Source organism: Rana temporaria, chromosome 9 (assembly GCF_905171775.1).
Source record: "Rana temporaria chromosome 9, aRanTem1.1, whole genome shotgun sequence".
NCBI lineage: Eukaryota > Metazoa > Chordata > Amphibia > Anura > Ranidae > Rana > Rana temporaria.
The window spans coordinates 66,429,555-66,455,861 of NC_053497.1; the positions used below are offsets into that span (position 1 = coordinate 66,429,555).

The 26,307-nt window shown below is 45.3% G+C and overlaps 1 protein-coding gene across 1 annotated transcript in view; it reads left to right on the plus strand.

Annotated features, from left to right (window-relative positions):
• Positions 1-26,184, plus strand: part of STK26 (serine/threonine kinase 26) — a 111,972-nt gene extending 85,788 nt beyond the window's left edge. The window contains exons 6-11 of the mRNA XM_040323696.1: positions 335-520; positions 1,839-1,981; positions 2,930-3,023; positions 5,350-5,412; positions 8,637-8,773; positions 24,169-26,184. Coding sequence (XP_040179630.1) covers positions 335-520; positions 1,839-1,981; positions 2,930-3,023; positions 5,350-5,412; positions 8,637-8,773; positions 24,169-24,190 — 645 coding nt within the window. The 3' untranslated portion in view covers positions 24,191-26,184. The remainder of the gene's footprint in view (positions 1-334; positions 521-1,838; positions 1,982-2,929; positions 3,024-5,349; positions 5,413-8,636; positions 8,774-24,168) is intronic.
• The last annotated feature ends 123 nt before the right edge of the window (positions 26,185-26,307 follow it).

Here is a 26,307-nt window from a genome sequence, read left to right on the forward strand (position 1 = left end):
ATTTTTTTACTATAATGGCGGCGATTTTTATCGGTACTGCGACCTTATGGCGGACACTTTTGACACATTTTTGGGGCCATTGGCATTTTTATAGCGATAAGTGCTATAAAATGCATTGATTACTGTAAAAATGTAAGTGAAAACTGGCATTATGAACACATGTCTAAGGTCCTCAGTTTTCAGTGCCATCTCTTGATGGATATGAAGCTGCCACCCTTTTAAAGTTACTAGGACACTTCATGAGCAATAACAGTACTGTATACACTTGATCACAGTATTTTTCCCCTTTTGGCGTGTAAACGAATGAAAAATGTGTTTTTTGTTTTTCTTTTAGGCTGATATTTGGTCATTGGGCATAACGGCGATCGAATTAGCAAAGGGTGAACCACCAAACTCCGATATGCACCCGATGAGGGTACTGTTTCTCATTCCTAAAAATAACCCACCCTGCTTATTGGGAGATTTTAGCAAACCATTTAAAGAGTTTATTGATTCCTGCCTTAACAAAGATCCTTCCTTTGTAAGTATTTTTTTAATAGTTTTATTTTAGAAATGTATTATTTGCTGGTACAGTAAAACCTTGGTTTGCGGGCATAATTTGTTCCAGAAACATGCTTGTAATCCAAAGCACTTGTATATCAAAGCATTTTTTAACGGGGTATAAAAGGAGAGGCACTTCTAAGTGTAGCAATAAATTGCTAAATGTTGTTGTACCTTCATTTTAATGTAACCATATTGCTACACTTGGAGGCTCCTCTCTTCTTTTTTTATACTCCATTGTGACATGACGCTACTCATATATCAAGACATTGCTTGTATATCAAGGCAAAATATATTAAAACATTTTGCTTGTCTTGCAAATCACTCTCAAACGAATTTGTTAGTCTTATAGAAGCCTCTGTCAAAAAGGGGACACTAAGAGCAAAACATACCTGCTCCTAGCTTGTGACATTGCCTAGAAAAAAATATTTTCTACTTTTAAAGCAGAAATGGTGCCCCCACAGGTTTGTCATAATGTCCTAGTATGCACCAACATTATGTCTAACTTACCTGCACATAGAGCCCTCCAGTGCAGCTCTGCAATGGCTCTCGGCACTTCCATCTTCACCTGGTCTGTCTTCTAGGTTCAAGGGCTCCTAATAAATTGCCAGGGCAACATGCACACAGGGCAATTGCATGGTCATGCAATGCTGTACCCAAACTAAATTTGCGTCCTTTTTTCCCACACAAATAGAGCTTTCTTTTGGTGGCATTTATCTGAATATATGTAAAAGTACACACACAAATATGAGTGTATGGGAAAAGTATGAGACCAAACAATCGTACAAAAACAAGTGGAATGGACAAGGAAGATGACTTTCTATAAATGCAACGTGTTTCTTGTGCTGCTCCTGGATTTTCTGAACCCACACACCCCTGCAGGCCTTCTCTTCCTGCGCAGCAAGCATTAATAGAGCTAAGGGAGCTATGACTGTCACGCATGGGGTGGGGGAGCGAGCGAAGTATGAAGATTTCTGAGAGTCCAGGGGACACATCAGATTCAAATAAGTCCTATCCCTTTTGCTGATTTTTTTTTTTCCAATTTGTTTAAAGTTGGGCTCTAAGCTTTGAAATATGGATGCACCAATGTAAGTTATGGCAGAGCAATGCTTCCTGCCCACATGGTGTGAATGGTTATTTTTGGAAGAATAACTGTTTTCAGATGTATCAGTAATTACTGTGATTTACTATATACTCCAAATTGTATGTGCAAAATCTGTCCTTTTGAGCATATTTGTGTTTAATGTTGCAGAGGAAATATTGGTTCAATCTTTTTTTATAATTTCTCTTTCCACCAGCGACCTACAGCCAAAGAACTTCTTAAGCACAAATTTATTGTTAAAAATGCCAAGAGAACATCTTACCTAACAGAGCTTATTGACAGATTTAAACGATGGAAGGCTGAGGGTCATAGTGATTCTGGTTCTGATGATTCTGATACGTAAGTATTACAACTATAATCATATATATATTTTTTTTTTAAAGCTGATAGAGTAACCCATGTAAAGTTCTTTAGCATCTGTGTCCCATAGTAAAAACAGGAAGAGGAATCCCTCCAAAATGATGGAATCCATGGTTGTCGCCAGGGTCTCCAGAACATGTGTCCCTATTAAGTTTCCCTTGTGACAAATTTTCTTTTACTTTCACTTTTGATAACCGTAAACAGGACAACAGGGACACACAGCAGTAAAACAAAAAACTTACAGCTGTTGTAATCCCTCTCCAGTTTTGCCTTTAGTTGTATAAAGGCACAACTTTTTGGATAGAGTGGAGATTAGATTTGTATTGCTGTCAGTGCCTCCATTAGGGAGACTTGCCCTCTGTTTATCCTGCTTGCCATTGAAGGTGAAAGTAAAAAAAAAAAACTGTCCCCAGAAATACCCTTAATTTTCAGGTATTTCCTCACTTCCTGTTTTGACTATGGGAGCAGTAAGTGAAGGTAAATCTCCCCAGAGGGACACAGATGGCCAAGAAAGACAGGTTATAACCATCCCTTACTCTATCTAATATGGGGGGGAAAACAGGTTTTCCTATAGTTCTACTTTAGGGATTTCTTGGTATGTATGTTTTTTAGTTTTCTTCTTTTGCTACTGTCGGCCCACATTGTTTTTCTGTCCCTGTTCTCTAGTTATAAGTGTCACTCGCCCATAAGATATTTAACGAAGTATTCCTTTTCCCTTTTATAAGAAAGGGATTCTAGTTTTCATCATAATTGCTGTTTTTGTTGCCCATGGCTGTTAACCTTTCCCAGAGGCCATTAATATGAAATGCTCAGTCTATCTCCAGAAATGCCTACATTTCTGCATAGGGTGTAACTGTAATTCCTTATGTAAGAGTACCTCTGTTTATAGAAACTCTTATAGAAATATGACCATCCTGATTTTCGCAGAGAGTCCAACAACAAAGAGAACCATTCTCATCCTGAATGGAACTTCACCACAGTCCGGAAGAAGCCAGACGCCAAAAAATTGCAGAATGGGACAGTAAGTGTCATCCCTTTTTTTTTTTACGTTTTTTTTACTTTTTTTTTTTTTTTAACAAAAATTGTCCACGTGTATAAAACACATTGGGGGTTATTTATGAAAGGCAAATCCACTTTGCGCTACAAGTGCACTTGGAAGTCCAGTGGCTGTAGATTTAAGGGGGACATGCAAGGGGGAAAAAACAGCATTTTAGCTTGCACATGATTGGGTATCCAGGTGCCCGTGCATAGATAGATGGCTCAAGGGACATGAGCATAATATAAGGGGTATCATGAATTAAATGGATAGTTAAAGTAGAATGCAGGCCAGACCAGATAAAAAAACAGAGCACCCTTCCTTGTTAGCAGGCAGAATGCGCCAGGTTCCTGATGAAGTACACATATTCGCCAGCACACCAAGGATCATTTAAAAAACGTCCAAAAATGTAATGCATAATAGCGATCCAAAAAGCAACGTTTCGCGGTCACGCAGGACCTCTTCGTCAGGCAAAAGATACAAACACAGTGCAGTACACAAATATATATAGAAAGCTGTCACCAATCAAACTATGTGAAAAAATAAAACCCACCCATCCCAATCACCTCCTCCCCCTCCCCTCCCCCTCAATCGGGAACCTTCATTGATTAGATTATGCAAGTACCTGCTAGTAACCAGCTGCTTGTGGATTATCATCAGGAAAAAGCAGCCTGGGGTGCCGACAACCTACCCCCGCTGTACTCACGATCGCAGTGGCGATCGCACAACTGTGTTACACATTGCTAGTGAGATAAATCAATCACATCACATGTAACAGGGCTGAAGGTGTCGACAGTATACCCCCCCGCTGTGTCTGCGATCGTAGTCACGATCGCACAGCTGATACCCCACATAATACAATAAGGATTGGCAGCCGCTATTCGTATCTTACCACGCATCCCGCGCAAGGGATGACATCTCGGAAGACGCCGATGTGCGGCCGCCTCCGCCATGGAAACAATGACGTCAGAGCGCCGCACATCGGCTCAACCTATCACTCAAGGCAGATGTGACAGCGAGGCTTGGAAAGCAAGCCGCTGTCACATGGCGAAAGGGGCCAAGGAGAGTTACGAAATAGAGGAAGTATGGTGCGCTCACCCCAGCTTAAAAGCGCAACGGAAAGACAGTAAAAAAGTGGGAAAAAAGGAAAAATAAAAAAGATTGGAAAGAATAAACGCTGATGAGCATACATACAGATAAACAGGCATACATAAAAAAAAAACAGATTCCTGATGAAGGCCCTTCTGTTGTTGCTCTGCATCCTCTTGATAGAATTTCTACAGATCCCTTTCTCGCTTCTGCCCTTAATCCAAGAGATGCTTTTAGCACTGTGAGAGCAGTTCCTCTCCTTTGCTCCTCCATTATGGATGCTTCGTCAGAATGGGGTAGGTCAGGAGATTCCTAGAGTCATATTTTTAGGGTTGGGCACATCCTGCAGATTTTCTCTGTCGGGCCCTGCAGACATCTTTGGGTGGTGTTGGAGATGGTTCTTTGCTCATCCTCTCAGGTTTTTATTGGGCCCCCTGCACTGATCTGAAGTGGCTTTTATATAATTATATAGGGTGTTACACTGTGGTGATTTTTCTCTTATTGGGCATTTCTAGCTTGAAAGGCCATAAACCTCGGTCTTTATAATGAATCCTAAAGGTTGAGAATGTAAGGTTTGGGCCTTAACACAGAAATCAACTGGTTTTCTCTTGTGGACCTATTTTTGTCCAAAGTTGGTTGGTTTCACAGCCTCTCTGATTCGAGCTTTATGTTCCTTTGAGTGGAGTCATTTCGCTCTGCTGGTAAGCTCTTCCGTCCAGTGACCCCCCATTGGTCGTTGGCAGCCTCTTCACCCTCTTCCCTTCTCCGGTACAGATTTGAGTTGTAATGCACAGTTCCCAGTCCTGGCAGTGGCTGTTTTCCGTTCCTTAGTTGGACTGCTTTTGGACGTCCTGTTTTTGAATGTGTCCCTAATGGATAAGAGAGGGTGTTTTTCCTACTGTAAAAACATTTTCTTTGGGTCATGCTAATGCATAATGGGTAGAGAAGGTGTAATATGGGGGCTGGTTTACAATGTTTCTGTTTGCCAGTGTCCTAACCTTCTGCAGGGTGCAGTAAACCCCACGTTTCTGAATTCTTGTCTCAATGGACTACAAGAAGAAAAGGGTTTTTGGGAAGTACAAACATCTACTGAAATCTGTGTAATGTGTAAGAACAGTGTCTCACAATGGATATACATGTCATGTCTTCTTGGATAGTTAAAATAAATAAATCTGTCTGTATAACATCATGCATATATAACCTTTCTTCATTTGCCTTTCAGGATCAAGAACTTGTGAAAACCCTGAGCTCTTTATCTGTAATAATTGCCCCAGTGTTTGCTGAGGTATGGTTTTTATATTGTGTCTGTTTAAATATATATTAATTAAGCAGTGTTAATTGCTGTTGACTCCCTTGCAGTTTGCATTAGAATCATTTTTAATATTTTAATTGTTTTCATTTATGCTGTTTGCTTTATAAATTGCATGGTGGATCTTTTGTAAATCCCCTTTTTGGCATTCACTACAAAATACTGGAGATTTTTATATTGGGACTGGTACAATCTGTTTTTAAACTACTTCTGGACCGACTCACGACGATATACGTCAGTACGTTGAAGTGGAATATCGTTATCGTTTATTTTTGGAGTGCGGCCGTCCCGTTTTTTTTCTACACATCTACAAGTGTCCGCCATATTGACGCAGTCACGATAAAAGTCGCTGATCGCCGCTATTACTAGTAAAAATAAATATTAAAAGTGACAATTAACTATCCCCTATTTTGTAGACGCTATAACTTTTGCACAAACCAATCAAACGCTTATTGCAATTTTTTATTTTTTACCAAAAATATCTATAAGAATACATATCGGCCTAAACTGAGGGGAAATTCTTTTGGGGGTGATATTTATTATAGCAAAACATTGATTTTTTTTTTTTCAAAAATGTTGCTGTATTTTTGTTTATAGCGCAAACAATATAAAAAACGCAGAGGTGATCAAATACCACCCAAAGAAAGCTCTATTTGTGGGGAAATAGGACGTAAATTTTGTTTGGGAACCACGTTGCACGACCACGCAATTTTAAGTTAAAGTTACACAGTGCCGAATCACAAAAAGTGGCCTGGTCTTTGGCCAGCCAAATGGTCCAGGGCTTAAGTGGTTAATAGGTCCTGTCATGCTTTTTTTCTATTAGGGATGTTTACATGCCTTGTAATAGGAATAAAAGTGAACCAACAAGACTTTTTTTTTTTTTGTAAAGGACAGTGTAAAAAAAAAAAGCCAAATACATTTTTAAACCCCCCCGTCCCACCATGTTTGTGCGCAGAAGCATACGCATACCTGTGTAGCACCTGCATATAAAAACTTGTGAGGTATCGCCGCAAACGGCGCGAGAGCAATAATTCTAGCCCTAGAACTCCTCTAGCTCAAAACTGGTAACCTGTAGAAATTTTAATGTCGCCTATGCAGATTTTTCAGGGTAAAAGTTTGACGCTATTCCACAAGTGGGTGCAATTTTGAAGCGTGACATGATGGGTATCAATTTTCTCGGCGTTGCATTATCTTTCATAATATAAATTGGCCTAACTTTAAATTTTTTTTATTTATACGGTGTGACAAAGTATTGATATATATATTTGTAGTTTTCTAGCAAAAAAATTACGGATTTTACCTTGTAAACAACAAATCTTAGAGGCTCGGTCCTTCAGTGGAAACAGTCAGTTTTTGCATGAAAAATTGGCTCAGGGACGGCAAATGTAAAAAATAAAAATAAAAGCTTCATCCGTTTTTTTGCTTTGACAAAAAGGTGACACCCGCTGCCTTCCAATCCTGTCTTGATGTAAAATTTAACAAGAAGAGGCGCCAACCAAAATTGATACATTTCAGGAAAAGCTGCCTCTTTTTCAAGTGAACTAATCGCCCATATACATCTGAAACAAAATAAACATAAAAGGACGGCGCCAATTCGTCATAAATCATTAACCAATAAAAATTCTTACAAAAAGTCCACATATCCAAAAAGGTGTTCAATAATGTGAGATGGGTGATCTTTTAAGTGTCTGCTCCACCAACACTCACCAAATGGCAATTGGCTAGGTAGAAAATTGCATGGGATTCAAATTCATAGGATGGGCAACATCAAAGATATGATCCATAGCTAATTTGGCATCAGCTGCTGGGTCTTTCAGTTATTATGCAAACTCTCAAGAGTATATAACATGGGCGTACCGGAAGTGACATCCATGCGAAAGAGTGCCCAGCCTTTGAGCCTTTCGCACTGATGACATTTCCGGTACACCTGGTTCCAGTCTCTGGAGTGTTCGAACGCACGCCAAGATTTGGAGGAACAGCATTTTTCTCTTGCTATTGAGCTATACATGCCAGTGCTAGCCTAAAGCACAAACGAATGTAAGTGCATAATCTGGCTACTTTATCATTAAACCTGCACAGGCTATATTGCGCTATGTTATATACTGTTTCTTTGAGCATTTGTTTGCAACAAAACTGAACGATCAGGCAGCTGATGACAAATAAGCTATGGATCATCTCTATTTTATGTTGCCCATCCTTCTATGAATTTTAACCCCATGCCGTTTTCTACCTAGCTAATTGCTATTTGGTGAGTGTTTTCTTCTCACATGAGTGCTGGTGGAGCACGGACACTTAAATGGTCACCTATCTCACATTATTGAACACCTTCGTTTTGGATATGTGGACTTTTTCTTTTCTTTGAATTTTTATTGATTTATGGTATGATTTGGCACCATCTTTTTTTTATGTTCATTTTGTTTCAAAGCCTAGCTGCCAAAAACTGACAGATGGTGGTCCTATTCATCCGTCCGGCAGATTATATGGAAACAGACAAGCTGTGTATTTCCATCCAATTGCCCCATAGAGTAAAGCGTGACTGTGTCTGTGTCTGCTCTGCATAGCGGAGTGGACACGGACCTGTCATTTGCCTGCTCAGCGGAGAAAACACCCAATGAGCAATTGGATTCCTTTTTAGTGGAGGTGCTCGTGTGAAAGGAGCCTTAGGGAAAAAAATATTTATTTTGGAACTATTGCTCCCACACCACACCCCCCATCCCACCTATCTTGATTCCTATTTTTATCCAGCACTGTGCCCATCTGCAGCATTGCTGCTTTTTCTCTCACTCCTCATAGAACAGAGAGGCAGCAACGGGAGCCATTGGCCTCTCCTGCTTTCAATCAAATCCTAAGAGCAGGGGACAAGTCCAAACATGCAGTGTGTGTGTCTTTCTAGTGAGCCTGCAGGTGTGCCCCCATAGGAAGCGGTTTCCTATGGTGGTGAAAAGAGAAGAAGCCTGGAGTGCTGGCAGATTACCCCAGAAGATGAGTATCAGGCCACTCTGTGCAGTACTATTGCACAGAGCAGGTAAGTATAACATGTTTGGGGGGGTATGAGAAATTTTGGAGGCGCGGTCGGTACATCAGGTTTGATTAGTTTGCAGAGCCCCTTCTGTATGACTAATAATCCTAAGTGCAAAAGTGATCCAATGCTTGAATGCAAAGAATTCTCTTGTCTAACCCAGGGGTGTAATTTTTTACAGCTTAAACAGCAAGACAGGAATAATGTTGTGAGGAAAAATGCCATTGAAGAATTAGAAAAGAGTATGAACCAGGCAGAAGCTACTTATCCTGGAATTACTGACAAGATGGTAAAGAAACTTATGGAAAAATTCCAGAAGTGAGTATTTTGCTTGTGAAAAAAACTAAATGAAGCACAAAGGCTTAAGAAAAAAGACTGGTGTGAGCGATTGTAACAATATTAATGTGTCTGAACTGTATGCTTAATGTTTGATGGGAGATGGGGGAACCTGTGATGGGGCTTTAACTTCATGCATTTTAATGCATTTCGTTAGGCTTGGTTCACACTACTGCGACTTGACAGTTCTGCTTTTGCCAAATGACTTGCTGGCAACTTAGTACAGTGGAACCTCGGATTGCGAGTAACGTGTGTTTTCACAAAACGAGCACTGTATTTGAAAAATGTCTAACTCGTTTGCGAGTGTCTCGCAAAATGAGCAGGATTCGGGCCAAAGCGGTGTGCAGTACCGCGTTTGGCCTGAGGTGGGGAGGCGCAGTCCGGAAATACTCAGTTTCCGAGGTTTGCCGAGGTGTCCTTGGGCCTATTCGGCTGTTTCCAATGCTCTCCGGTGCCCCCCACCTCTGGCCGCATGCGGTATTGCATGCCATTGAGGTCAATGGCATGCAACATTTTTTTATTTTTTAGGCAAATAATTTTTGTTTCCATTGACTTCAATTGGGAAACTCGCTTGATATGCGAGTACGAGTACTTTGGATTACGAGCATTCTCCTGGAACGGCTTATGCTCGTAATCCGAGGTTCCACTGTACTACTTTGATGCGACTTTTAGGAAGCCTGGTTAATCTTCCGGTTATGTCGGTTCCAAATCACATCAATATAGATGAGGATCCAACTTGGAGGTGACTTCCATTAAAGTCTATCGGCACAAGTCAGATAGGAGTCACCTTGAAGTAAAAAAAAAAAACTTTTTTAACCACTAAGACCCGGACCAATATGCAGGTAAAGGACCAGGCCCCTTTTTGCGATTCGGCACTGCGTCGCTTTAACTGACAATTGCACGGTCATGCGACGTGGCTCTCAAACAAAATTGGGAGCAACTTTTTTCCCCACAAATATAGCTTTCTTTTGGTGGTATTTGATCACCTCTGCGGTTTTTATTTTTTGCGCTATATATTTTTTGCGCTATAAACAAAAATAGAGCGACAATTTTAAAAAAAATATCAATTTCTTTTTGCTATAATAAATATCCCCCAAAAATGTATAAAAAACTTTTTTTTTTTTCTCCTCCGTTTAGGCCGATGCGTATTCTTCTACCTATTTTTGGTAAAAAAAAATCGAAATAAGCGTTTGATTGGTTTGCGCAAAATTTATAGCGTTTACAAAATAGGGGATAGTTTTATTGCATTTTTATTAATTATTTTTATTTATTTTTTACTACTAATGGTGGCGATCAGCAATTTTTTTTTTCGTGACTGCGACATTATGCCGGACACATCGGACAATTTTGACACATTTTTGGGACCATTGTCATTTTCACAGCAATAAAAATGCATTGTTTACTGTGAAAATTACAATTGCAGTTTGGGAGTTACCCACTAGGGGGCGCTGAAGGGGTTAAGTGTGACCTCATATGTGTTTCTAACTGTAGGGGGCGGGGCTGGACGTGTGACGTCATTGATCGCCTTTCCCTATATCGGGGAACAGACGATCAATGACAGCGCCACTGTGAATAAAGGTGTGTTTACACACACCTCTCCCCGTTCTTCAGCTCCTGTGACCGATCGCGGGAGTCCGGCGGTGATTGGGTCACGGAGCTTCGGACCGGGTCACGGGCAGGCGCGCGCACGCGACCCACGGCTGGGGATTTGACAATCACGTACAGGTACGTGATTGTGCCCAGCCGTGCCATTCTGCCAACGTATATCGGCATTAGGCGGTCCTTAAGTGGTTAAATTCAGAGCGACTTCAGTAGTTCTAATTAAGACGGCTCTCATTGACTAACATGGGATTTTACATGTCGTGCGACTTGGGGTGTCACAAGTCGGATACCAAATCCCGACTGTGAGAACCAAGCTTTTCTTTAAGATAACATGTACCTGGCCTTAAGCCTCCAGAGATACTTGCATCATTTCTCCCACTGAGGCTGCAGGATTAGAGCATGGGGCCCTAGACAGGTCCAGCACATCACTGGAACTGGCTGTCTGCAGCCAGAGGAGGCAGCAAACTAAGGAGAACCAAGATTGCTGGGCAGGATCCACTGTATGGCACGCGAACATCAGATCACAGCTGGACAATGCTGGATTATTAGGGGTGGGCTGGTAACTTTACTACATGGCTAACTCTTACCATGGAGATGGTAAGAGTTCATGTTCTTTCAGACACTCCAAAAACAAACCAACAAATTGTCCTACTCCCAGTGTGTGTGCCTAAGTGTCAGACACGGATTGTGGTACATCTGCTTTCTCTGTAAGCATTGCACATTGTGGTGGAAATATGAATTCCTTGATTCAGGCCCAATGAAATTGTAATGTACAAAGAGGCAGGAATCTGTCATTCCTGTACCCTTGTTTAATACGCCCAAAACAATTTCCTTTTCTAGGAAATTATAAAAATACTCTGGTCTTCAGATGCTCCTGTAAATGCATAAGGCACCATGCTATATATTAACCCTGCAAGTGTGAACACTTGCCCTGACAAATGCATGATTTAGTTACCTGGATCCCTCTGTAGAAAAGGTAGAACATTTGACATCAAAGCAAGACTGTTGCAAGGTTGAAATGTCAGTGTTTGACATAAATATGAACCAGCCCGTCTGTTCCAAGGGCAATACAACGTAATTATCCATGAAAAAAATAAAGCTTTGCAATTGTACAGTGTGCTGCTGAGGACAATACATTTTGTTGGTATCCTTATCCAACTATAGGCTATTTGTGCAATTAGATTTTTTTCTCGACATTGCTGTATACACCAAAAAAAATTATAAACGCCTAGTAGACTTGCTGATCAGTGAAAATTTGTGATGTGATGTGCACTAGGGCTACAACTAACGATTATTTTCACAATCGAATAGTTGGCCGATTTATTGTTTCGATTAATCGGATAATAGCCTTTTAAAAAAAAAAATGGCACCGTTTTGCGTTAAAAAGTCCTTGCCTTTTCCAAATACGCAGCAGCTGAAAAAAAATCATGGATGTGAACGTGTCCCATAGGAAAACATGTAAAAGAACTGTAGTGTGTTTCTGCAAAAAGCACCAAAAAACAGAGGTGTGACCTCAGGCCCGAGATGTTTAGTAACATAATGGGGTTAAAAAAACAAAAATAAGTACAAAAAGAGCAAATAATCGCTACTGTAAGGGGTTATTTTTTTTTACTGTGGGACAGTGAAAGTGATATTTACAGTTTTTTTAACCCTATTATGTTACTGGCCGATTAATCGATTATGAAAATTGTAATCGATTAATTTCATAATAGATTAATTGTCGATTAATCGATTAGTTGTTTCGGCCCTAATGTGCACAGACTGAAAATATCATAAGGGCTTTTGTTTGTGTCAGATGGGTTTTTCATTCCTAGACAAGTCTGTGGGTTTGCAAGACCTGCTTGAAGCAGGTCCAGTTAGTCATGCAGCTGTATGTTCATTCTGAAATGATCTTGGAAGCATCCAGACAACAGACTGATGCTGTTGACAGGCCTTAAGGATGTATACCATGGTTATATGTTCAGGAATTTGGGGATATAGGGACCAATGCCAAGGTGTATCCTTACTGGTGATCCAAGTGTCCTTTCTTGTAGGGCAGTGGTGGTCAACCTGAAAATTAGAGGACCTCAAATGCAGGCCCTGACACCCCCAGAGGGCTGCACAATAGCAGCACATTTCTTTTTCATACATCTTGTGACACAGAGTTGGGCTAATATTACTTACTGGGTTATACACTATCCCTAGGTGAATGGACACTGATAGACAAAGTCTTAGACAAGAATTGATCCCCTATGTAACCCCTCCTATACAGGAAGTACATCAGTTTTTTGCCACTGTCTCTGAAAGGTGGATGGGCACATTTGTTTGAGCTCTCAGAGCTCCAGGTCTCTAGTCCCACAAACGATTCTTAAATGAATCAAGGGATTGACTGATCGGATCCATTTGACACCGGCTCTATATGCTTAAATAAATGGTACCCGACCCTTGCTAAGATGCAAGATCCTGCAAGATTTTGCCTGTAATGCGACCTCCGGGCGCTGGACCCTGCCAAGTGGAATCTTGGAGACCACAGTGCCAAGGCATTCATGCAGGGTACTGTCCAAGGGGGTAGACCCTAAACATGAAAAGGATACCCAGTCCTTGAAAGTCCTCAAGTGACAGGAACCCGCTGTGATGGGGTAAGAGTGAGCTCTTAGTTTCTAAACTGCCCTGTGCAGGGAAGTGAAACCCCTTTATTGTGGGATGTCCCAGTGATTGTAACAATCAGTGAAGCTAGCTAGAGGCTGGACACCTGTGTGCGGTGACAATACGGGGGAGTTTTGGGCTAGCTGTGGGTGTTTGCAAAGTGTACCCTTTTTTGCTTGTCTGGCTGTTTTTTTACCTGTATGATGGCGCACCATTTTGCCTTGGTTCGCCATTGCGCATGTGCATTCGCAAGAGCGCTGTTGTGCTCGGCAGTTTATTTGGCGGCCGTGGCGCACGCGGCTTCGCATCAAGGCGTTGTGCGTACTCGGAGCTCTGCATGCGCTGTATCCTAATTTGGGCGCAGGGAGATTCACGTCATATACGCATACAGCCGCTCCCGTTTGCTGGGACCACGCACACATGCACAGAATGTCCCAGCGCACAGCCAGCTTATTTAAGCTGTGTATGCCATGCAGTGCTTCCAGAAGGCAGCTGTGGGACACAGAGCATGCTCTGAACCAGGCTTTTGCCAGCGGTTCATTTCTCCTTGCCTTGGGTCATGTGAATCACCAGGTGTTGCTTGGCAGGTTAAGGTGATTAGCAGGATTGTTGCATAGGGGCTTGGTGAGCCTATTAAAGGGTCTCCCTTCTGAGGTGTATTAATACTCCACCCAGGTCCTCCCTTTTTGTGGCTTGTTAAGTGTCTTCAAGAAGAGGAGCGGGAGGAACAATGCAGGGAAGGGCATACCTATGTCATCAGTAGCTCCTGAAGAACCTAGCGTATATCTAGCGTTGTATCACCTGAAAGACCAGAGGCTTCCGGGCAATCTGAGCCGCTGCGCCTATCTGGTATTCTGCCTACAGTCAACGCTGCTGCTTCACCCTTAATCACCATGGATGAACTGTCCTCGGCCCTAACCGGGTTAAAGCACAGAATTGCTGGCATGATTGCCTCCATCCCACAGGGTGACAAGAAGCGTCACAGATCCCCCTCCCTAGAGTTTGGAGCAGGAATGGGTTGAAGATGGGGAAGAGATAAAAGGAAATCAAAAGATAACATATAAACCTATATAGATGCAAGTGTTGCTGAATACAATAAATATGCAGAAAGGATAAAATATTAATATAAACAAAGTGCTATTGTGCTATAACAGGTGACTTCAAGTGAAATAGAGCAACGGGTATTTAAAATCAATGAGTGTTCAAATTATATGATAAAATAAAAGTCCATTATAAGTGTAGCAGAAGTGCTGTGGGTGCTGGCGAATCTTAGAAAGAAAAGAAGTTCCTCTGGATCCAAGGTGCAGTATACAGGTGCTCTTTAACAATGACAGGTGGCACTGTGACTTTCATGATAGGTGGCTCTTCGGTGTGGCTAACACCCGTAGGTATACTGCATTTCAGAATATGGTGGAATGATGGGTCATTCAAGATGAGGGGGGGGGGGGGGCTTCCTTCCTTCCTTTCTTTCCTCCCTGGTGTTCCCAATGTTATGCGGATGCTAGTGGGTACTCCACTTGATACAGTATGGGTCAGAGGTAGGGGGCCGCTCAGAGAGCCAAGCATAGATGGAGAAAATACAGAGCATCTTGGCGTAGTACGTTTTTAAAAAAAATATTCACAATTTATTAGGTAGTTAAAAGTACTCGCATTTCAGATAAGATAAAAGCGCATTGTATAATACGTGCAGTGAGCTCGGGACCTTATCGCGTCACTTACGGAGTCCGTATGCCTGTGTCCTGCGCGTTGCGTCACTCTCACGTGAGAGAGAAAAGGGATAAAAGTTCAGGATTCTGTGGATGGCCTGACGGATGAGTCTGCTTCTGAGCAATCTGGACAAGAGGATATCCCGTTGGTGTCTGCCTCTGTCGCAGAGGCTTTTGGTCCAGACTCTTACTGAGATTGTTCTCTCTGCCTTTAAGTTGCCTCTTGCAGAGGTTACTGAGGCCTCACAGGCTTTCCCCTTACACCCACTGTTGGAGCAGGCAGTGTATGCTGATTGGGAACATCCTGACAGGATGTGTTCCTCCTATAAGAGGTTTTCCCTTTTTCTCTTTCGTTCATAGACGGACACAGCATCCTTTGACCTTAGGGTTATGCTTCTTCCTACCAGGAGATTTAGGCAGAATTCTACAGCACTTAAGGTGTTAAAAACTTTCCTTCATGCCGCTCCTCCCAGGGGGCGTGGCTCCCCCAGGCATAACCCCCACTCTGCTTCAGCAGCCTCAGTTTGTTTCTGCCTAACCGTCAGGAGAGTCAGGCTCTCTCTGGAGTCCTGGACTCTGGAGTTTTTTCTTGCAAATTTTTTTTGCTTTTTGCGAGTTTTTTCCTCGCTATTTTATTTTGAATCCTGCGATTCTTCTATCAACAGCCGACTGGGTGACAGGCTGGGTCCTCGACCCTTGTAGTCCCCCCAGGTTCGGCCTTCGAGCGTGTGCCGGCCCTCAGCTCCGCTTTGGGACGTCCACGACAGGCCCCATTGCTCCAGGGGCGGCCGGGGAACTTCGGTTCTAGGGCACACATATGACCGGTCTCTATGGCCTTGTCACAGTGTGTCTGGCTGACAACCATGCCGTTCGCGGACGTTGGTTCTGTCTGGGATACCTCCAGCCGGGTAGTCGCAGGACAGGTAAGTAGTGGCCCCTTACTCAGGTAAGTGGTCTGGCTGGAATGTTTTCCCTTGGGAGGTCGACTGAGGGTTTTTCCCTGCTTTCCTCTCTCCCTTATTCCTCTCCCTCCTTCCCCCTTTGGGTGACGGCTGTGCAGGGGGTTTTTTTCTCTGGGGCTCATTTTTTTTTTTCACTCGTGGTATGGCTGGGGCTGTTCTGTGTCACTGCAGGGGACTGTGGTGGACATTCTGGGCATTTTTGTGTGTGCTGTGTGCTGTTTTGGTGTACTGTCATTTTTGGGTACACTGTCTTTTTAAAACTGCGCAACGGCGGCCATTTTGCCGGAGCCGCGCTTGTATTATTCGGCGGCCATTTTCTTGTGGCCGGCGCCGTTTTCAGCACTAGTTCGGCCTCTAGTGGCCGTTTCGGCGGGGAAAAAAGACCGCGAATCATCTGAGGGGACAGACGCAGCGCTGCAGCTTCTCCTCAGCACACACTTGCCTTCACAGACCGCGCTGTACAGAGGGTGGTGAGTCTCAGGGGGCCCCATACTGTGCTCTAGCGGCCGGGAGGTGACCTGTGGGGGACTTTTTTCCTGCCATTGGCAGTGGGGGTGACACGGCAGCTGCAATATGGAGCCTGAATCAGGCCCCTCATTCCTCACAATGCCGGAATTAACCCTTAAGCGCCCCTTCCCCTGCCACATCTGTTGAGTCGGTGTCGGCTGTCCTGGAGTCTTTTTCTCACCAGGTTTGGAGCAGCCAGTGCTCGGTTGGGGGGTAAAAAAGCGCCCCCCCCGGAGGCTGTTTCTGGGGATATCTCTGACGCAGAATCTGATGCTTCTGGTTCTGTCATGTCAGAGGATGCGGGCTTAACCCACATGGACAGCGAGGATGACTCTGCTGCGGAGTCTGCTGACAAGGAATTTGTTGGAGCTCTTATTACTGCGGTGCGTGAGACTCTTCATTTAGAGGATGTGGCGGAGACACCAGCGGTGTCAGTCCCTTTTGGATTCCGCAAACCACCGCGTACCGCTAAGGTATTCCCCTGTGTTCCTTATTTAGACAATATGTTGTATAAGGAATGGGATACACCGCAAAAGGCTTTTACTATTCCTAAAAGCTTTGCTACCCGTTACCCCCTGGAGGAGGACTTTTTAAAAAAGTGGGTCACTCCTCCGTCGGTGGACCCTCCTGTGTCCAGACTGAGTAAGGCTACTACGTTGCCTGTGGAGGGGGCTCCTGCTTTCAAGGACCCCGCTGATAGGAGAGTGGAGGCCGTGGCCCGCTCCCTGTTCTCGGTGGTGGGTTCGGCGGTAAGGCCGGCTCTGGCCGGCGCCCTGGTTGCTCAGACGCTAACTGAAAGGGCGAAGCTCCTGCTGCAGGATCTGGAGGTCCAGGGTGCTTCCGAGTCCTCTAGGGACCTGGCTGAGCAGTTGATTCAGGGTCAGAAGTTTCTCTGCGAGGCGGATATGGATTAGATTCCTTTGCTTTCCAGGGCTTCTGTCTACGCAGTGGTTCTGCGCCGCCTTATATGGCTGAAGTGCTGGTCGGCTGACCAGTCCTCAAAAAAGGCCTTGATAGATTTGCCCTTTAAGGGCGGACGGCTTTTGGGGGCATCCCTGGATGACATCATTAAGGATGCCACTGGAGGTAAGAGCACCTTGCTCCCTCAGTCGGGGAAGGGTAGGGAACCTCGCCGCAAGCAAGGTCCTACTTTTACTACCCCCTAAGCGGTTTTTTTCATGCGCCAGCGCGGCTGGAAAAGGTCCGCAAGGTGCAAAAGCCCTTGCTGCCGGGCGTAAGCGCCCCTGGTTCAAAAAACCGAACAAGCCTGCGGACAAGCCTGCTTCCGCATGAAGGTCTGCCCCCGCCCGGGTCTCGGGTGGGGGGACGGCTTCACGACTTCGTGGATCGGTGGAATTCTCTTCTATCCGACCGTTGGGTTTGCGAGGTGGTCGCCTCGGGGTACAAGATAGAGTTCCTTTCTTGTCCCCCAAACAGATTTTTTCCATCCAACCTCCAGCTTCCTCCGGATCGTCGGCTAGCCCTGTCCGGGGCTGTTCAGGTTCTTCTGGACAGGGGGGTGGTTGTGCCGGTCCCCTCGCTGGAACGGTTTCGGGGGTTCTACTCCAATCTGTTCGTGGTCCCCAAGAAGGGAGGGGTTCGCCCTATCCTGGACCTAAAGGCCCTCAACTCCTTTGTCAAGGCGCAGCGATTCAGGATGGAGTCGGTCCGTTCTATCATAGCGTCCCTCCACCAGGGGGACTTCATGGCGTCCTTAGACATCATGGACGCATACCTGCATGTTCCCGTTTGCACAAGCCACCAAAGGTATCTGCGCTTTGCGATCGGGGAGGACCACTATCAATTCGTGGCCCTCCCGTTCGGGCTGGCGTCGGCATCACGGGTGTTCACCAAGGTGCTCGCCCCGATCCTGGCCTTGCTACGGCAGCGAGGGATCGCTATCGTGGGATACCTGGACGACCTTCTCCTGAGAGCTTCTTCAGGCTCAGAGTTAGAGGAGGACGTGTCCATCACGTGTCGGACTCTGCAGGAGTTTGGCTGGTTTTCTGAATCTCAGAAAATCAGTGTTGGTTCCGTCCCAGAGGCTGGAACACCTGGGGCTGGTTTTGGATTCGGGGGAGACAAAAGTGTTCCTCCCATCGCAAAACCTGCTGACCCTGCAATCTGCAGTGAGACAGTTGTTGACCCAGAAGTGGTCATCTCTTCGCTTCTGCATGCGGGTTCTGGGTCTGAGGGTGGCCTCCTTCGAGGCGGTTCTGTATGCCCAATTCCACACCAGGGTACTACAGAAGGAGATTCTGTCACGATGGGACAGGGTCCCATCTTCTCTGGATCGCCAGATTCGGTTGAGCCATCTGGCCAAATCTTCCCTGGCATGGTGGCTGACGTCTCCGGTGCTTCAGTCCGGGAAGTCTTTTCTTCCGTGCCGCTGGACAGTGGTCACGACGGAGCCAGCCTCTTCGGCTGGGGGGGCGTCTGGGGCACCCAGTCAGCCCAGGGGCGCTGGACTCGGGAGGAGTCCCGCCTGCCGATCAATATCCTGGAGCTCCGAGCAATCAAGCTGTGCCTTGTCAGGTGGTCGCTGGAGCTACAGGGCCGTCCTGTCAGGATCCAGTCCGACAACGCCACGGCCGTGGCGTACGTCAATCATCAGGGCGGCACAAGGAGCTCGGCCGCGGCGACGGAGGTCGCTCACATACTTCGGTGGGCCGAAAGGTCCGTTCCGTCCCTGTCGGCGGTATACATTCCGGGAGTTCTGAATTGGCAAGCCGACTTCCTAAGTCGCATGACTCTGGATCAAGGGGAGTGGTCTCTCCACCCGGAGGTGTTTCAGATCCTGTGCCAAAAATGGGGCACTCCAGACGTGGACCTTCTGGCGTCCCGTCTCAATCGGAAGGTACCACGGTTTGTGGCCAGGTCAAGGGACCCGTGGGCAGACGCGTCAGACGCGTTAGTGGCTCCCTGGGGTCAATATCACCTGATTTACGCCTTCCCTCCTCTAAGGCTCCTACCCCGCCTGCTGCGCAGGGTGGAAGCCGGTGGAAGCCGAAGGTATTCCAACGATCCTGATCGCCCCAGATTGGCCGCGTCGCTCTTGGTACGCGGACCTGGTACGTCTGGTGGCAGACGCCCCCTGGCGTCTGCCTCGGAGGGAAGATCTCCTGTCTCAGGGCCCGATCTTCCATCCCGCTTTACGGTCACTGGCTTTAACGGCGTGGCTGTTGAAAACCAGGTACTGAAGGACCGGGGCCTGTCGGGCCCGGTAATCTCTACCATGCTGCGTGCACGGAAGTCCACTTCTCGAAAAATTTACATCGTACATGGAAAGCATACATCTCTATGTGTGAGGAGATGAAGTGGCACCCCGTACTTACGTGGTGTCCCGGTTCCTGCTGTTCCTACAGCGGGGAGTGGACCAGGCTCTTGCCTTGAGCACGATCAAGAGTCAGATTTCTGCTCTGGCTGTTTATTTTCAGCGTCCCTTGGCAGCGAATTCTTTGGTTCGCACGTTTGTGCAGGGGGTCCGGCATGTGGCCCCCCCGGTGCGCCCTCCGCTACCTTCTTGGGACTTGAACTTGGTCCTCTCGGCGCTTCAGCGTGCCCCCTTTGAGGACATTCGGGAGATCCCCTTGCTGACTTTGTCGCAGAAGGTGATCTTTCTGGTAGCTATTACCTCTATCAGACGAGTGTCTGAACTGGCGGCCTTGTCTTGCAAGGCACCCTACTTGGTCATCCATCAGGATAAGGCGGTGCTGCGCCCGCAGCCCTCTTTTCTTCCGAAGGTCGTTTCGGCCTTTTCACATTAACGAGGACATTGTTGTTCCATCATTATGTCCTCAGCCGAAGAACCCGAAGGAAGCCTCTTTACATTCTCTGGATGTGGTTCGGGCCCTTCGAGTTTACTTGTCGGCGACAGCTCCGTTCCGGAAGTCGGACTCGCTGTTCGTGTCTGTGTCCGGTCCCAGTATGGGCCTGGCAGTCTCGTCGGCCACCATTTCCAGGTGGATCCGACAGGTTGTGCTTCAGGCCTACGCCCTGAAGGGGCGGGCGCCTCCCTTTCGGGTCATGGCGCATTCGACCAGGGCGATCGGGGCCTCCTGGGCTTCCGACACCAAGCCTCTGTGTTACAGGTGTGTAAGGCAGCGACCTGGTCGTCGTTCCACACTTTTTCAAAGTTTTATAAGGTGGATGTGAGTGCATCTTCTGATGCCTCCTTCGGCCGCAGGGTGTTACAGGCGGCAGTTTAAGGTTGGAGTTCCTCCGTTGAGTAACTCCGGTTTTGTTTGGGGTGTAACCTGTTTTTGCTGTGTTATTTTCCCACCCCTCAAATTTTTTTGACACTGCTTGGGGACGTCCCTAAGGTCAAAGGATGCTGTGTCCGTCTATGAACGAAAGAGAAAAAAGGATTTTTGTACTCACCGTAAAATCCATTTCTCTGAGTTCATAGACGGACACAGCACCCACCCCTCCTTTGTTTGTACTGCTTGTTACGAACTGAGGCTGCTGAAGCAGAGTGGGGGTTATGCCTGGGGGAGCCACGCCCCCTGGGAGGAGCGGCATGAAGGAAAGTTTTTAACACCTTAAGTGCTGTAGAATTCTGCCTAAATCTCCTGGTAGGAAGAAGCATAACCCTAAGGTCAAAGGATGCTGTGTCCGTCTATGAACTCAGAGAAATGGATTTTACGGTGAGTACAAAAATCCTTTTTTTTGTCCCATGGCTGAAAAGTTTAAGTGGAGCATGCCAGCCGTAGATGCAGCAGTCTCTCTTGCTTTAAACAAGAACTTGTCCGGTGGATAACGCACATGGCTTGAAAGGCCGTGTTGACGAAAAACTGAAGTCCTTATTAAAAGCTGCTTTTTCTTTGGCAAGTTCAGCTATTCAGCCAGCTGTTGCAGCAATTGGTATCTTCCGGTCTGTAAAGGATTAGGTCAGACGCTTTGACAGGTCTAACCAGGAGGATGATCTTGCTGAAAATAAGATATTCCTAGAGTGCTGTGTTTTGCTATTGATGCCTTGATTCAATACAGCAGGTTTCTCATTTGGCTCTTGTCTACACATGTGCAGATATGTATGGCTTCCTTGTAAGAAGTTATTGGCAGGCTTCCCCTTTCATGGGGAACATTTTTGTTTGGTGACGATTTGGACAAATATATCCAAAAGATTCCGTAGGGAAGAGTTCTCTACTTCTGATGAAGAGAAGCACCAGGCGTCCCCGTTTAAAACCTCAGGGACTGCTTTCCCAGGTGTCTCTGCTCCAAAGCAGTTTCGCCGCCAACAGGGCGCCAGAGCCAGGGGCAAGGCCGGGGACAGAAAAAGCCCTGGGTCCAAAGCTCTTCTAAACCTGGCACCAAGCCCTCTTTTTGAGGGGAAACCCCCCACTCTATCTGGTGGGGGAAGGCTGCTGCGCTTTGCGGACGTTTGGAGAACAGTGGTTCAGGACGAGTGGGTCACCTAGACTATATCCCGCGGTTACAAGCTAGAGTAATGGGGGGTTCTTCCTCAGAGGTTTTTAAGATGCAGTGTTCCCTCGGATCCTCCAAAAAGAAACTTGCTGTTTCAGGCACTACTTCATTTAGTGCTTCAAGGAGCGATTGTACAGGTTCCTGTATCTGAAAGGGGCGCAGGTTTTTTTTCGGACCTGGTTCAAAAACCAAATTGGGACACGGGCCCATTTTTGGATCTAACATCCCTGAACCAGTCATCTACTAATCCAGGCCTTTCAGATGAAGTCTGTCTGCTCAGCTGTAGCCTTGCTCCAGCCTAGCCTCCCTCAATATAAAGGACACGTATTTACGTGTAGCTATCTTTCAACCTAATCGGAGGTTCCTGAAATGTTCAGTTTGTGGCTCTACCCTTTGGGCTTGCCACAGCTCCCCGGGTGTTCACAAAGGTCCTAGCACCAGTACTGGGTCTTTTAAGGGCCCAAAAGATCTTGGTGCTTGGGTGTCTGGACGACCTCTTGCTCAGAGATCACTCACTACAGGCTCTAGAACAGAGCATAACCTGCACAGTGCAGTATTTGGAAAGCTTAGGCTGGATAATAAATACCGAAAAGTCAGCCTTGAGACCAGCTCAATGTCTGAAGTCTGATCCTAGATACGGTCCAAGCAAGGGTATTTTTGCCACCCGTAAGGATCTGTGCCATGAAGGATCAGGTGCGTCAGATAAGGGGCACCAGACAACCCTCCATTTTGCTCTGTATGGTTCTTCTAGGAAGAAAGGTGTCCTTCGAGATTGACAATAGACAGGCCTTGGAGGCTTCCACTCTGCCCCGATCTACTGTCTCAAGGTCCTATATTTCACCCCAATTTACAGTCTCTAAATTTGACGGCATGGCTATTGAAGCCAGGGTGTTGAAGGACTGTGGCATCTCAGGACCAGTGGTGTCTACCCTAGTGAATGCTAGAAATGCTGTCACTAGGAATATCTATCCTAAGGTCTGGAAGACTTATATTGCTTGGTGTGAAGCCATAAAATGACATCCTTGTCAATGCGTGGCTTGGGAGAATTCTCTTTTCTACAATCAGCCGTGGAAATTGGATTGGCTTGGAGTAGAATCAGAGGTCAGATTTTGGTCCTGTCGGTATTCTTCCAAATGCCATTCGCTGGTCCAAACCTTTATGCAGGGCTGCAACTCGTTTGCTTTCCTCACATTAGGTCACCTATGTGTCCTTGGGACTTGAACTTGGTGCTCTGTGTTACAGAAAAAAACATTTGAACCCATCAAGGTAATTTCATTAGACTTGCTGTCACACAAGCTAGCCTTCCTGATGGTCATCATCTCAGCTAGAAGGGTGTCTGAGTTGGTGGCCCTTTCCTGCAGGGAACCATACTTGATCCTTCACCACGACAGGGTCGTGTTACGACCTGTTCCATCCTTTTTGCTAAAAGTTGTCAGTCTTTCATTTAAATCTGGACATTATGTTGCCGCCTTTTTTCTCTCTGCCTTGTTCGGTGGAAGAGACACGACTAGATCTGTGGAGATCCAAGGATCAGACTCCTTTTTTGTTTTACTAAAAGGACCCAAGAAGGGGCAGGCCGCTTCCATTGCCAATTGGGTCTGTCAATTGGTTATTTCGACCTATGGTCTGAAACGTAAAGCTCCTCCTTTTTAGGATGAGAGCTCATTCTACCAGGGGTGTAGGAACCTCCTGGGCTTTTCGCCATTGGTTATCTGTGGCACAGATTTTTAAGACTGCTACCTAGTCTTCAGTGCATACGTTCACAAAGTTTTATCAAGTGGATGTTCGAGCAGCAGAGGATTCGGCTTTCGGCCGCAGTGTACTGCGGGCTGTCGTATAAGGTCTGATGGCTGCTGTTTGGCAAGGTGTCTCCCTCCCCTCAAGGCTATTGCTCTGGAATATTAGCCTAACTCTGTGTCCCATCATGTATGAAAATGAAAATAGAATTTTTTTTCATCATACTTGCCTGTAAAATCATTTTCTTTGGGTACATCATGGAACACAGAGATCCCTCTTCTTTTTTTTTTTTTTTTAAGATTCAGTGCTTGCTACAAAACGATGTACTTCCTGTATGGGAGGGGTTATATAGGGGATCACTTCCTGTCTAAGACTTTGTCTACCAGTGTCCATTCACCTAGAGATGGCGTATAACCCAGTAGGTAATGAATATTTAGCATAACTCTGTGTCCCATGATGTGCTCAAAGAAAAGGATTTTACAGGTAAGTATGACGAAGAAATCTTTTACCTCCAGTGTCCCAAAATTTTGGTCCTGCTTTTATTTTTTTTTAATAAAGTGTATCGCAATGTACACTGAAGTTGCAGAACAATAACCTCTAGCTTCTGGCACCCTGCTGCCACTCTACTTTTTTTTCATGGTGCCCAATTGCCAGCAGGTCAAACTCGGGTGGCTGGAGGGCTGCGAGTTGGGCACCAGAGGCTTCATTTATTATACCTAGAAATCATAAGGTGTGTGTGTGTGTGTGTAAAATAACTCGCATTTGATCAATTATTGGCTTGAAGTTGACTTGTTTTGTCCTTTTCCTCTTTTAGGTTTTCTGTCGGTGACTCCTAAGTATCATCCTCCATTTTAAGACCATGACACTGCTGTATGAGAATGGCAGAGGGACACCCACCCAGTATACTCACCGCCTGGCCATGCTTAGCATTTTCAGCTCCTTGTGCCTTTCGGATCTTCACGATACACATCCATGTGACTATGATCGACAGTTTGGAAAGAAAAGAACCTTTAGCAATTTTGTTTTCTATTTTTCCTCCCTTTTTTGTTAATTTTTTTTTTTTTGTGATGGTGTAAATGGGTTTTTTATATTTTCAGGAAATTATTTTGTAAAGACTGAACTTTACTACTTTAATCTTTTGTTTAATCCTGTAAATGTTGAAATGCTGTTTTTTTTTTTTCTTCCCCATGTTGGGTACCCGTTTGGGTAGGAAGATGCGCAAGTGGTTGTATGTTTGTGTTGCACTGTTCACTGACTGAATCTACTGGTCTGTTTTGTTCTATTTGTGTGTGACTTCTGCCATTACTTGGTGGATGAGCATGTTTGTGGTATACAGCGGTTCTCTTTCACTAAGGCACATTGGAGCTGCTGTACAGCTAGCAATTTGCTTATGACACTGTGTAGACTTTGAGCAAGTTCTTGATGGCCCTTTGAGCCACAGTCATAAGATGTCTGCCAGCCAAGATTGTCCTATGCTCTGTCACCTGTCCATTAAGTTGTAGAAATGTGGATGCAAGTGCCGCTGAAAGATAATGCCATCAAACCTTATATTTTAAGCATGGATCCAATGCTGGTTTTCTGAATCGCCCACTGGCTGGCCTCGCTGGCATCCCATTGCTGAAATCATTCTGCTAGAGTTTTCTGAAGCATTAAACCAAATTTACAGCTGGGAGAGGGGGGCTTGTTTGTAGGCCCTAGCGGGTAGTTGTGAGAACAGTGGACCCACATATTCACTGCACGTGAAGAAATGATTGCCTCAAACCTTCTTCTTTGTGGTCCGTAGATCTACGTCCTATTTCTCTCGCTCTCTAGTACTGAGAGGAAGGGTATAATGGTGGACTTGAGCAGTGATGAACTCTGCATTCGAACATGCCTAGGCGTAACCCTAGCTATGACCAAGAACTTCTTTTCGGCTTACTATAAGGCACAGAACTTCATCCCCACAGTCTCCATGACGTACAAGATGCTAATTAATAATTAATTAATTCAGTTTGCTGGCGTTTTCTGAAATATCAAGGTTGGAGTATCTGTCAGCTGCACAAAATGGAAGCAGCCTTTTTATGTACTTAAAGTATATTTTAACCAGATGAATGCACATTTTAATATATTGCAGCATACTAGAGGCAATGGGTGTATTTTTTTTTTTCTTTTCTTTTTTTATTCCCCCATGGAAGTGCAGAAAATACCTGTTCCTGATAGAAATCAAGTTTTTGCAACCTCTGTACGCCAAACTAAAATCGCAAACACTTGATCGTTTTCCGGTGCTCTATGCATGTAATGATGAAGGGGTGGAGGTAGAGTTGCTTGCGGGTCCAAATCAAGAGGGCAGGGTGCCAATGCTTCTCAACCATAAATGATGGTGCGCTGAAGACGGGAAGTGTTAGTGGCAGGCTCACCAAGGGAAAGGAGTTAGGGGAAAAAGAATGCAGCTACTAGTAAGTTGCAATATATTACAATTTTTGTTCCTGGGTTTAGATGCACTTTAATTATACTGAAAACAGTTGATTTCAGTAGAAACTGAAAAATGTGTTGCCTGTGTAAATGTAGGCTTGAACTAATTCACAGCTTCAGCAGGGATGTGCCCAGTAAATGCATATGCTGCTTTCTAATGCTTATTTGGTGTAGCTATTATAATTGCTTCCTCCGTTGTGTGTGGCTGTCAGGTACCCTCTATAAACAGAAAACATATCACCGCACTGGACAAACTGAGCAGCTATGTCCGGGTCTACGTGTCATACACTCTATGCTAAACATTTTGCTGGAATATATCGCCTTCAAACTCAAAGCCTTGAAATCTGAGTGCAGATCTGCTGTGTTTTTTTTTTTTTTTTGTAAGAAACCATTTTTGTTTTAGACTTCCACCTTGGTCCCTCTTTATTTGTAGATCGGAATCACTAGATGGCAAAGCAGCAATATTTTGCTTGTCTGGAGTGGGGGTGCAATAAGCAGCTTT